Here is a 13,281-nt window from a genome sequence, read left to right as displayed (position 1 = left end):
TAATGCCATTTAGACTTGCCTGATGTCAACTTGCATTCAAAATGATAGCATTTGTATGAGTGCCACCTTTTCGTTAATTATATTTCAAACACTATATAGAATTTGAGTAGTGTATTAATTTTCTGAGTGATATTTTCATTGCATGTAATAAAGATAGACTTCATTTTCTAAGAATCTTATAGATATAGTACTTTTTCTCCTCTTTTTTTTTTAGGGACCCCAATGATTCCTGTACCAATGAGCATTATGACTCCTGCTCCAACTGTAAGTATAATTTAAAGAGGAGTAAGGGTATGCTTTTTTTAAGCTAAAAATATTGTTAAATTAGGTTGATTTTGTTGTGCTTATACATACTTTTAGAATAATAATTAGAAACATTGCATATATTATTAGGATATATATATAATAAAAATAATTAATATATATATCAATCAGACTTTCAGATTTTTCCTCTTTTTTCTAAAAAAAATTCTTTGTTATAGTATGGCTCTCTGGGAGGGGAAGAGAGAGGGTTACAAGGGCAAATTTAGGCAAAGACAGAAACAAAAAATATCACTTAAAATTGTATTTGAAAAAAGAATAATTAGAATTCTTAACTGAAAGCTGTCATCAGTTTGTATCAAATTATTTGAGTAGCAGGCATAATTTGTGTTGTTATATAATAATAATTCACATTTATGTGGCACTTTAAGGTCTATAGATTGTTTTTATGTATTCTTTAATCCTTACAACAACCCTATGAAGTAGTTGCTGTTGTTATCCCCATTTTACAGATGTGAAAACTGTCTGAGAGAGGTTCAGGGACTTGCCTAGGGTCACACAGCTAAGTAAGTTTCTAAAGATTTAAAGTAAGTTCAAGATTTGAACTCAGATCTTTCTGACTTTTAAGTCCAACACGGCAACATCCAGATGCCAAGTTGTACCTGCATAAAATACTCCCATGAACACCTTTTGTGTGTTTTACGCAGCAAGACCTGGGTCCGTGTGCTGTGACTGGCTCCCTGGTTATTCTCACTTCACACTAGGCAGTGTGGCTGTGGATGGTCTTGCTGCACAAAACTCCAAGAAGGTGAAATGAGAGTTTTTGTCTTGCAACATCATTCTAATTCTCATCCCCACCCCTTTACTCCCACCTCTGCTTCCTTCCCTCCTTCCCTTTTCTGTTTCTGTCTCTACTTATCTCTGTCTCTCTCCCTCTTCCCCTCTCCTTTCCCTTTCCTTTTCCCTAGGAACCCATTGTCTTCATGCAGGTCCTGGATTATCCAAAGTACATTTTCCCCCTCAAAAAATATTTTGTCCCACCCGTCAGGCTTTCCCTTTCCTATTGCATTCCATGTTCCAAAATTGTTCATCTTCATCACTGTTCCCATGCCCTAAGTAACCAAACATTTTCTAGTCCCTCAAAGCATCTCAACTATGTGAAATTACGAATAATTTCTCATAACCTATACACCTTGGCTTAAGTAAGGATAGTTTTCTTCATTCTCCTTATTGACTAGATCTCAGCTTCTACAGAGGAAATGGGTGAGGGAAGAAGGGGAAAGGAGAGTTTGTGTGCCATAAAAGACTTTTTCTGGAAAAATCAGATTCCCTGTGAATTATGAACCTAGAATTTCCTTAGAGCAACTTTATGCTTGGTCCAGTTCCTCCTCCTCTCCCTAGTTAATCCCAGAAATTCTTGATTTGATTAGAAGTAGTAATGTTAATTATATATGGACTATTTATTATTTATGCCTATTTCTTGTACAATGAAATGACAATTCAATATATCATTAAATTAGTTAGATTAGCTTAGTATATTTTATTTAATAACTGCTAGGTTCTTTTTTTCAAATTCATTCTTGTAGTTTGTTGCCTGTAAAATATGATTTCTCACTCCCAAATTAAAAAAAAACTTAAGAGAGATTCTTGGTAGGAAGACACGTTTTTATATTTTTCCAAATCTAAAGGTTCTGATCTGAAGCCTACAGGCTATGCTTTACACTGCTATATGAGACAATCAATTTGATTTTGAGCCTATTTTTTTCCACATTGAACAAATAAGCATTTTTTTCATGTTGACATAAATGAGTGATATTTGTTGAAAGTCATAATTCATCATTTGTTTGGTTCAGAAAAGAATCATAAAAGGATGAAAATAGTAAAGGGACAAGTTAGATGTATACAGTTTGTAAACCCCAGGAAGCAGGATTCTGTTGTATACATAGTCCTCACACTAGGTTTATTTATTCATAATTTAGTATATGTTGTATCAGTGCAAATTCTTGCAAGTTACAGCTATAATTTTAGCATGATAATAGTTCATATTTATAGAGTGCTTCACAATCTCTAAAGCAGTTTCCTCACCACAGTCCTATGAACTGTAAGGTAGTATAAGCACTGTTATCCTCATTTTATAGATAGGAAACTGAAGCTAAGAATGGTGAAGTGACTTAAATTCATAGGTTCGTAGATTTACAGCTAGAAGTCACCTTATTTGGTCCAGCCTCTCCTTTTACAGATCAGGAAATTGAGGCCCAAAGAGGTTAAGTGACTTGCCAAGGTCATACAGCTAAGTAGAAGAGCTGGGATTCAAACTTAGGTTTTTGGATATCAAATGCAGTGTCTTTCAAGCTTACATGGCTAATAATTGGCACAGCTGGACTTTTAATCCAGGTCTTCAGATCCCAGCATTCTTTCCTGGCTCTCACTATGTTGGCTCTCAATAGAGAATCTTCCTTAATAGAAGCCTTTTCAGAGATATCAATAAAACATAAAAACAAAATCAGTACTTTTTTTTTTTTTGCATTTTGGTGAGGCAATTGGGGTTAAGTGACTTGCCCAGGGTTACACAGCTAGTAAGTATCATGTGTCTGAGGCTGGATTTGAACTCAGGTTCTCCTGATGCCAAAAAAATCAGTACTTTAAAATGTATAATGATAACCTTCTAAAAATGAAACCCATGTCTGAGTTGTAAAGAATATATAGTAAGCTTATTTCAATCAATAAGAATTTATGTTTTATAGGGGAAAAATAGATTAAATTGAATTTTCCTGATGGAAAAAAATAGAATCCTGTTCATTTTGGCGCTATATAGGTAAAGTCTTAACAGTTTTGATAATAATTTTGTAGTGTCCCTTTTGCTTTTTTCCTTTCCTCAGTACCTTCTTTACCTTTTTCAGGTTTAAGCATTTCATTAGATAAATTCAGCAAATACTGATTGAACAAATTAATTGTTATGCCCACCTTCCCATTTCCATTTAAAATTCTTAGGTGAATCATTGCCAGAGTGGATTTTGACTTCAGTCTTTTCCCCTCAACCATGAATATTGTTTCTACCTGTATTCCTGTAAGTTGTGATGTGTAAAGCTGTTCTAATTATTAGGCACAGTCTGCTACAGAGTTTTAAACTATTCTTCATGTTAATATGAATAATTAGAAATTACATGTACTATCAGTCTCTAACATATGACTGAATTATACTCCAAAAGTTAATTTTTAAGCAGCTTGCTTAGAACTTTTTTTTTTTGGATCACATATTCCTAAAGAAACATTGTAAATGATGGTTAGGTTCCCAAGCCAGATTGAAAAATTATGTTTTTAATAGTCTATAATATAGCTGGGATATAGTAGTAACAGCAAAAGCCAGAGTTCTGGGTCCTAGGAGTAGAGTTTCCTCCGTTTTTTTTTTTCCTGAGCATAAAGCCAGCTATAGGCTTTTTTAGGGTAGGTTAAGATTTTCTTCTTACACCCTCACATTCACTTTTGTACATACATCTCTGGTTATTCATGTACTTAGTGCCTTCATATTGGCCTAAACTGTGGCATCTCCCCATTCTCTAAAAAAAAACACCTTGTTACAAACTCCAGAATTACCCATCTTTCCTTCTTTCTTAATTAAAGTTTCCATTCTCAGTTCAGCTGTTTTCAGCCAGGTGTTAATACCTCATACTTATATGGTATTTTAAAGTTTTACAAGATGCTTTCTTCATATCACCATTATGAAGTATGTAGTGCAAGTATTATCATCATTTTACTAAAGGAAAATCAGTGTTAAAAGGAAGGTAATCTGAATTAATCTACATTGATCCATAAAGTGGCTGATTAATACATTAATGAGTATCCTTTAATCCTCCCAGATGATTTGTATTTCTATGAGAAACTATTGATTCTTAAAATTAAATGGAGAGGATTGATGGGGTACTTGGCAGGAGGTTCTGTAGTCAGATCTCTTACCTGTTTTTGCTTTTTATTTTTGCATCTTCTCCCTTCTTCCATTTCTGAGTCAGAGATTATCTAAAATCCCTAAGTGCTTTTCCCTGAGGATTCAGATTGATGGGATTTGAGCTGGAGGTGGGAGTGCTGCTACAAGGCAGGGGCCTGATTTCACCTATCCCTTTTGTGAATATGGGTCGTTTTAAACTCAGGTACTGCTTGTACTGTCCTAATTAAACTACTGAATTGATCTGATGTTGTCAGATGAGTTATTGGTTTCTCTTTCTGAAATAATAGGACATTTCAAAAAACCATTCTTAATTTTCTTGTGTTTGTCTTTGGAGGAGAGTTAGAATTAAAAGTTAGAGGTATACACAACTTCTGTTGAAAACAACATGCTTGGTTTAATGAAAAGTGCTATAAACATTCCATAGGGGTTTTAGGAAGACATTAACTAGTTATGAAACAGTAATAATAGCATATACAAAGTGTGTTATATTATAAGTTTACACTGCTGAATCTTTTGCTTTAGTTCATATTAAAATTGGTAAACAGTTGCTTGAAAGGATGAAACTACAATTTTATTTCTTTTTCTTCTTTAGGTTTTAGTACCCACTGTGTCCATGGTTGGAAAGCATTTGGGAGCCAGAAAAGATCATCCAGGCCTAAAGAACAAAGAGAATGATGAAAACAGTGGTCCCACGACAACAGTTTTTGTTGGCAACATTTCTGAGAAAGCCTCTGATATGCTTATTAGGCAGCTCTTAGCTGTAAGTTGAAGAATATTTTTTAACTAATAGTTATAGCTCATTTATGAACCATTTATATATTCAATTGATCATCACAATAACTTTGTGATGTAGTTAGTATAGTTTTTATAACCATTTTGCAGAGACCAAAGTATAGAAAGGTTAAGTCATTGACCTATGGTAACATATATTGTGTCATAGAGATGGGATTCAAACCAGTTTTCTTTTTCAACACCTCATTTTTGAAAATGATGATAGTAAAAGTTGTTTAGTTTTTATGTCATACTTCTAAACAAACATTTTAATGATTAAATTCCACATTAATTTAAAAAGTTTTAGTTTCTTCTGGTGGAAATTGCTGGTCTATGCAAGGGAATGTAATTCTATGAAGATGTGGCAAAATTCATTTTTTCTTTCTTGTACATGTTAGGTTTGTTTTACTTAACAAAAAAGTTTGACTCTCTTAGAATTCTAGTAAAAGTAAGTCCTTATACCTTTTTCTTGTTTTTCTTCATTTTAGTCTGATTGTAAATGTAACCTTCTTTGCATTAAAAATTAGTTGATTTTATAAATAACATTTATTTCTCTTTTTTTTTTAAATAAAGAAATGTGGTTTAGTTTTGAGCTGGAAGAGAGTTCAAGGTGCATCTGGAAAACTTCAAGGTAGATGAACTTTTTTTTTGCCTTTGTTGTAGGTTAAATGAATAATTCGCTTCTTTTGCTATGCTGCATAGATACAGTTCTTTATGGGAGTTGTCCTCTTTGTCTGGATTGTAGTTGGGAAGGGAGTAACTGAGGGTTGGAGCTAGATGGCAGGGAAAGCGGAGTCCGTATATCCAGGGGGAGGGAAAAGAAAAGAATATAATAGATCGGTTTATTGTTTTAGTGTTTTATTTGATATTTTATTTTGGTATTTTCCTTCATGTGTCAGAAACCAGTCAGGTAAGGGGAAGGAGGTTTGAAAAGGGTCTTCATGATGAGGATGGAACTATCGAGGAAGATAAGCAGCCACAGGGTTTCATGGTGCTCTGGAATATACCAAAAGTGAACAAACTGTCACTTTGTGCTTTTTGATGGAAATTCAACCATACAAGAGCCCTTTCATTTGTTATTCAAAGGTGGTAGTAATAGTAAAGTTGATCTGTCAGTAAAAAGAAATGTACATTTTTTAAAAATCCTACGAAATTCAAGAAATTGAGGAAATAGTAAACATTACTAGTAACTCTTAGTTACTAGTAATAATGTGGGGAACAGGGATAGTATGAATTAAAATCCATAGGTAAGATCAAACTCTCATTTTAGTCATTAAATTCAGCCTCCAGCTATAATTTTATCAGAGAATAACATAGTGAATTGTCTGATTTGAGTTTCTTCTCCCCTCTCCTCCCTCTTGGTGGAGGTGCTAATGAATAATGGAGTCCATAAAAGGGACCTGTAAAACCCATGAACTGTAAGCATGTACCCATAATGAGTTTGTTTAATAATGCATAAGCTTTTTTTAGAAAACCATCAATACATTGGTATTTTCTCATATTTCTTCATATCCATTGTTAGCCTTTGGGTTCTGTGAATATAAAGAGCCTGAATCTACTCTCCGTGCCCTTCGATTGTTGCATGATCTTCAGATTGGTGAGAAGAAGCTCCTGGTTAAAGTTGATGCGAAGACTAAGGCACAGTTAGATGAATGGAAAGCGAAGAGGAAAGCATCCAATGGGGTATGTGTCTCAGCGAGTCACTCCAGTAGGTCAGCTGTCCTGTTCGGAGTGAAATGTTTCTTGTCTTGAAATTTTTATGCAGGGCTTCAATAGATCATATTGATAGGTGGTTATGACCAGAGAACATACTTTTTTTAAAAAAGTATGTAGGTATTTTAAATATTTTATCCGCCCACAGTGGGTGGATGACTCTTGGTTTGCTTGTTCCAGGTTGGGATGAAGGTAGGAAGGGGAGGCTGGACAAGGTTAACTTTCCAGAGAAAACATTGGTACAGACTATTCCAAACAGAACTAATTCATTAAGACAGCTTTGTAAGTAAGTACAAATTATAATTAAACCTACACAATTTAAAGCAGCTTGTCATCCTCTTATAGAAGTATATAGATTCTAAAAATGTGAATTGTTATAGTTGTTATTTATCATTACTATTACTACTACTTGTCTGACATAAATTATTAATCTTACCAGGTGAGTAGGTGGATGACTTTATTCAAGGGCATTTGAAGGTACCCTAAGAAGTGGGGATGTTGAGTGGAGGGTTTTATTTGAGGGGGGGGGGGTCTTTTCTGCCAGTCCCAAACTTGAACATCTTGTTCTTCCATTCCACTTCTTTTGTGATAGTAGATGTGATTCTATTGCCTGCTCGCCAGTCTTGGCTACAATCTTTTACCCAGCCTTGTAAACATGTATTTCTTTTTTGGCTCACCAAAATTAGCCAACCTATAAATAATGCTTCAGCTCACTAATACTTGTATGTTACCTGCCTGTTAGGAAGTGTTGAGCCCCTCCTAACAGCTTTTATATTAATCAGCTAAGAAAATACGAGTTTTCTGCATGTAACAAGTGGGCCCAGGGTTTCTTCACAGATTTGTCTGTTTTTCTTGATCTACTACTGGCTTTTCTCTCTCAGTCCATAGCATGTGGGAATGAGTTCATTAACTAATGAAAAATGTTGCTTGTTTATGAAAGTTTCACCCAGCCTAATTTGTAGATTTTCAAAACATCAGTATATGCTATATATAAAACCATGAATCTTAAGGAAATCATTATTTATGGATTTACTTATACAGTTCCCTGACTTTGGAGCTGTGTCTGCTAGAATACACATAATAACTAAGAACTGTTAAGCTATATAGAATGACAACTCTCCAACTGAGGAACACCCCCCCCAGTTATTAGAAAATCTGTAGTCTGTATTTTTGTATCTCTCACAGCACTTTACATACAGTAGGTGCTTAGTAAATACTTGTTGAATTAATGATCAACTAGTTACAGCCTTTTGAATGCGGAAGGTAGCACTACATGGTTCCTGTTTTGTTTTTTTCAAATTAAAGTGAACTGCAAAGCTTCTGACTTTTATCAAATTACATGTGTATGTGAGTTGTTTACCATGAAGCACCATAATCAAAGTGTTTATTCAGGAACAGCATCCTGGCTTTTGGCTATAACTGTAACAGTGACCATAAGCTACCAATGCAGGGCAGGTAAATTGATCTGTAATTGATACTTTTAAGAAAGAACAGTAAAGGGGACAGCTAGGTGGTGCAGTGGATAGAGCATCAGCCCTGAAGTCAAGAGGACCTGAGTTCAAATGTGGCCTCAGACCAAACACTTGACACTTACTATCTGTGTGACCCTGGGCAAGTCACTTAACCCCAATTGCCAAAAAGAAAGAAAGAACAGTAAAATAGACATAATTTGTTTTATGTCTGTCCTGCTTATCACTTCTTCCTCACTCTCCATCCAAGTTTTGAGGATTCTGTAACACATGGAAAAATCTGATACTAAGAGTATTCTGTCCAAATTGTTAAATTTTTTGAAATCATTACTAATTGAACAAGCATTAGTCTTTGTATAACACAAACCAGATTTTGTCCTTAATCAGTAGGTTTTTAGTTGAAACAAATACAATTCAGATGCAAAGATTAGGGGAACATTAGAGTCAGGTTGTTTTTTTTTTTTTTTATAGAAGGAAGTAGTGTTAAGTAGCTAGGCCTACCTTGAAGACCATACTATCTCTAGGAGAGTATTGATTTATATTGGAGGAAGAATAGAATATGTGGGTTTAAACAATGATTTTTTTTAACAACATGGAGAGTTTGGTTTAAAAAAAAAACAACAGCTTTATAGTTGGCCTAACTTTTAAGAAAGAAAATGTGGGAGTCTGTGTTGTAGAAACATTTATCTTTCTTGTACACAAGTTATGTGGAGTGATGGTCCTGAAACTTGATTTTTTTGTGGTAGGCTAGGTCCCATGATTCTTAAGTATTAAAAGGAGAAAGAAGTGGGAAGAAAATGACGAGACAAAAAAAATCCCAGACATTAAACCAAAACTTAGCTTTGCTAAGTTGATAACAAAAATAGTGCTGCATACAAGGACTCCCAGACAAGTGTTTTGGAGAAAACACTGGGTTTTACCAACTCTTGCTTCAAAATAAATTTCACTTTCTAGGTTGGTGATTTTTCTGAATTTGCCTTGTTTCCCAAGAATGCCAGGCCAGAGACTACAAATGATGACGATGAAGCCTTAGATGAAGAAACAAAAAGAAGAGATCAGATCATTAAAGGGGCCATTGAAGTGTTAATACGGGAATACTCCAGCGAGCTCAATGCCCCCTCCCAGGAATCTGACTCTCACCCCAGGAAGAAGAAAAAGGAAAAGAAGGAGGACGTATGTGTTATTGATTTCGGACAAAACAGATTTATTTCTTCGATTTACTTTTTATGATCTCTGTTGTCTTATACAGTTGCTCTAATTTCAAACTTCTGATGGGAAAAGAAACTGATTAGTTGTTTATATCAGAATATAGTAAGCTTTTAATTAATTTCTGTCATGCCTTAGGAAGTTGGCTTCCTAATTTTTGTGACCACAAATTTTGTATTTTTGTGATAGAAAAAATTTTGTGGCATGGAGGCTTCTGCCTATGTATGGGTTCACCCTTCTAGTTCTGTTTTTTTTTTAATTGTATGATGAAGGGTAAACCAATACTTGATTATGTGCAAAGTAAGTTTTTCCGTTATGGGGGCTAGCCCTAAAGATATTAGAATGGCGATTATCTCACTTTGCCTTATCCCCTTTTCATGGTTGTTTTTTTCTCTGCTCCAAGCGGGAAACCAGGTCTCATTCACTGAGGATCTTCACTCACCTTTAATTTTCAGCTGCCTTTCCTTTAGAAACCTTGCCTCATACCCCTCCATCGACAATAATGCTGTTGAACATCTATCTAGCTGGAGGAATTTGAAAGAGCAGCGCGAGATGAAACACTCCTCCTCAGGGTCTTGAGTGTCACATCCCTACTTTGTTCTCCACTTCAGTTAGTCTGAGGAATAGGAAATCCAGGTTGAAAAGGAAATATTCAGGTCTTTTCCTACCCTTTTCTTTGGGCATACTGTTGAGAAACATTGAATGGAAATAATTTTATCTACATTTATGGGAAATACTTTATATGCATGATAATATTTTATACCATTTTAGAAGTACTGTAAAACCTTTATAATGTGATTACTTACCAAGTCACACTTAAGGTTTATGTTATTCTTTGGATTTCAGTTCCTCACAGATGATCTTGAGCAGTTTTATGTGTGGCTAAATGCCTTCATTCTCCTTAGTCAGTTCTTTCTGATCCAGCCTTCAACAGGGCAGCTATAACAGGGAGTCGCCAAGCCCTTGGAGTGTTGGCCCTTGGGTTCTCTCAAAGACCCAGTGGAAGCAGTTCTGTTGGGTTGACTCCCTCAGCACGCCTTCCCTTAATGGGGAGGGAGGAAAATACTCAACAGCTTCCACATTTGGCTTGGGTTGGGAGGGAAAGAAAGAAAACCTACCATATGGAAAGAATTATGGGAGAAGTTTGCTCATGTCAGTGTCCACTGTTTCCTGGAGGGGGATCAGGAGAAAATTTCTGCTTAATGTTAGTCACTGAGTCCCTTCCCTGTTCCATTGAATGAGGGGGGAGGGGTTGTGGGAGGGGGAGGTGTGGAGAGTGAGTGAAGTCTATTTTTTAGTATCAAGTAACTTTGACAAGGAAATGATATCACAGCAATACAGTATTGCTTACAGTACAAACATACAGAACATTGTTTTTCAGAGTAGTGTGAACTCTATTTTTAAAAAAAAAAATCTTCGTGGATTTTTCCGCAGATTTTCCGCAGATTTCCAGTGGCCCCACTGATCCCTTATCCACTCATCACCAAGGTTCGTTTACATTGTAGGCTTTGACAATGACTATATTTACTGCTAGTTGCCAGATTTGTGACTCTTGTCCATCTGATTTTTCACTCATTAACATCAGATTGTCAGGTTTGATACTGCAGAAGGGCTTTTTTTTTTCTCTTACAAGACTGGTACAAAACCTCTAACCTTCGACTTTTCTCTTGTCTCTTTGTGTCGATGTTGATTGACCTTCATTCTTTTTTTCCCTCCTGTCCCCCTTGTCTTTTAGGAAGATATAAACGCTATAGAAATGGAAGAAGACAAAAGAGACCTGATATCACGAGAGATCAGTAAATTCAGAGACACACACAAGGTAGTATTCTTGTTTTTGCATTTGATACCAAACTAGACTTTTTACAGAATCCAAAAAGAAAAAAAGACCACTTAAAATCAACGTTACATTAGAATTCATTAAAAATGCTATTTATAGTAGGTATAATAGATATAGATAGAAAACAAGAACCAAAGACCAGAACCACATTAAAGTGGTCCTGTACATTTTATGTCTAGTTCTTTCGGTTATTTAATGATTGCTGTGCAGTCATCTCACTTTAATGTGAATTAAAGAATATTTGTTTTCCATAAATTTCAACCTAAACATCAGGTTCAAAATTTATAACAATTCAAGGGGGCAGCAGGATAACATACATTTTAGTGTATTTCTGTGGGCAATTGTGTAGCTTAATCGGAAGAAAACAGTTGGATTTAGAGCTAAATTTAAGGGTTATTATTTGCATAGATTTAATTTGAGAGGGGGAAAATTTTAAAAGTAGGTCAGTGGTTACCAGACTTACCAAAATTTAGATGCATGGAAGAACTGTAAATTCCCATAAAGCTAATCTATTCATTGACCCCCACCATTATGATAGAGATCATATGGTGACTAATGCAAGATGAAACTCTCAGCTTGGAAAGTAACAAGGAATAGGATGTAAGTATGAGCTTCTGTTTTTTATTATATTTATGGATGCCCCCTCAGAAAAATATGCAAAGGGGTAACTGGCTTGGAAATGAATATTTGTGCAAGAGTAAATCCCTTTTATAAGCCTTGCCTACAAAAGCTTCTCAATGTTAGCACATCTGTGAATGTTTTCTGGTTTTGAAAGTGATGCTTATGGACCATGAAAAGCAAATTCTGCATGAAATGTATTTTAATGTTTAAGCTTTAAGATGGTACTAGCTCTTCCCCCTAGGACTGAGTAGCCAGTAACTCAGCAGTAAAATGTTGATAAGTGTTTTTTTCTTCACATAGTCATGTTGTGGGTTTTTTTGTTTTTATTTTTTCAAAATTCAAAGTTGGAATTTGGTGAAGTGGTTTAACCCCACAAATCCAAGTCATCCGTTGTGTCTAGCCCTCTCTCATTTTTGTAGTGCTTTATTCAGCAACTATAAATATGACAAGAAACATGTTATTTTTCTCCCAGAATTAATTTTGGGAATGCAAATGTGGGGAAATAAGAGTCTTTTTTGGCAAAGTTCAGCATTCAAGTTTGGGGACCAAGTAAGAGTGAAAATGTTATAGAAGTGTGTGTGTGGTTTCCCCCCTCCCCTTTTTTTGTCATCATTGATTTGTTAAATAAGCCCTGTCATGTCAGTAGCATATTATGATAAAATCATGTGGTTTAAAAAAAATCAGTCTAAAATATATATGCTTCAGAGTTTGAGAAGCTGTCAGGCATATTACTGCCTCAGACATATTTCGTTGGGGACTATTTTGGATTTCCAAAAAGGTTAAAAAATGGTTGTTCCTTTATTTGGGTGGTATGGTTAAAGGGGTCTTTTGGAACATCAGTGACAAAGTAATGAGCACAGTGAACCTTTGCATGTTTTGGTATGAGTTTATTAAATAAGCACAGACTGTCAGGGTAATCAGCGTGGCAGGGGGCGTCCATTTACAGCACGGACGAGTCTGAAGAGAACACAAGGTAAGATTGATGATTCTTTTACCTCTCCTTTTCTGTTCCTTTCCTACATCTGTGTTTCTTTTCCTAGCCCCATTTCATTTTTCTCTAGACCTTTTATCTTATAGAAATCCATTAGATAAATGCCTTTTATAAATTAGATTTATCTGTTCTTTCATTGGCTTTGCAAGAAGAAAACTTTTGAAATGAGTCCTAAAAAACTAAGCCTAATTTACATAATCCAAAAGATATACTAAAGAAAGAATTAGTACACTGAATAAAGTGTGCTTTGAGGAGAAAAATCCAGGAATGCTACCAAAGAAATTACTATTGGAACAGCTAAAATAATCTGTAAGTATCCCTCATCTCAGTATTTAAACACATATCTTTATATAAGTATATGAAATTGAGGTAAGTTTACTTTCAAAGTTTTCATGTAGTCTAGCCCCATATTGTAAATTAAAAGTTGATATTAGGATCTTTTAAAGGCTGAATTTCCTTACCCCTTTAA

General features: G+C 35.1%; 1 protein-coding gene across 5 annotated transcripts in view; it reads left to right on the top strand.

Moving 5' to 3' along the window:
* RBM25 (RNA binding motif protein 25) overlaps positions 1-13,281 on the top strand; it is a 47,294-nt gene that overhangs the window by 15,866 nt on the left and 18,147 nt on the right. For 2 of the 5 annotated variants that reach the window (XM_020986358.2, XM_078151488.1), the window contains 7 exons: positions 215-264; positions 4,797-4,964; positions 5,549-5,606; positions 6,498-6,658; positions 9,112-9,330; positions 10,798-10,851; positions 11,099-11,182. In XM_020986358.2, coding sequence (XP_020842017.1) covers positions 215-264; positions 4,797-4,964; positions 5,549-5,606; positions 6,498-6,658; positions 9,112-9,330; positions 10,798-10,851; positions 11,099-11,182 — 794 coding nt within the window. The remainder of the gene's footprint in view (positions 1-214; positions 265-4,796; positions 4,965-5,548; positions 5,607-6,497; positions 6,659-9,111; positions 9,331-10,797; positions 10,852-11,098; positions 11,183-13,281) is intronic. The other 3 variants (XM_020986359.2, XM_078151489.1, XM_020986361.2) reach the window with 3 other exon arrangements.

Source organism: Phascolarctos cinereus, unplaced genomic scaffold (assembly GCF_003287225.1).
Source record: "Phascolarctos cinereus isolate Bilbo 61053 unplaced genomic scaffold, phaCin_HiC Scaffold_3;HRSCAF=262, whole genome shotgun sequence".
Lineage (NCBI taxonomy): Eukaryota > Metazoa > Chordata > Mammalia > Diprotodontia > Phascolarctidae > Phascolarctos > Phascolarctos cinereus.
Note: the sequence above shows the minus strand (reverse complement) of the source record. Positions and strands in the feature narration are given on the sequence as shown.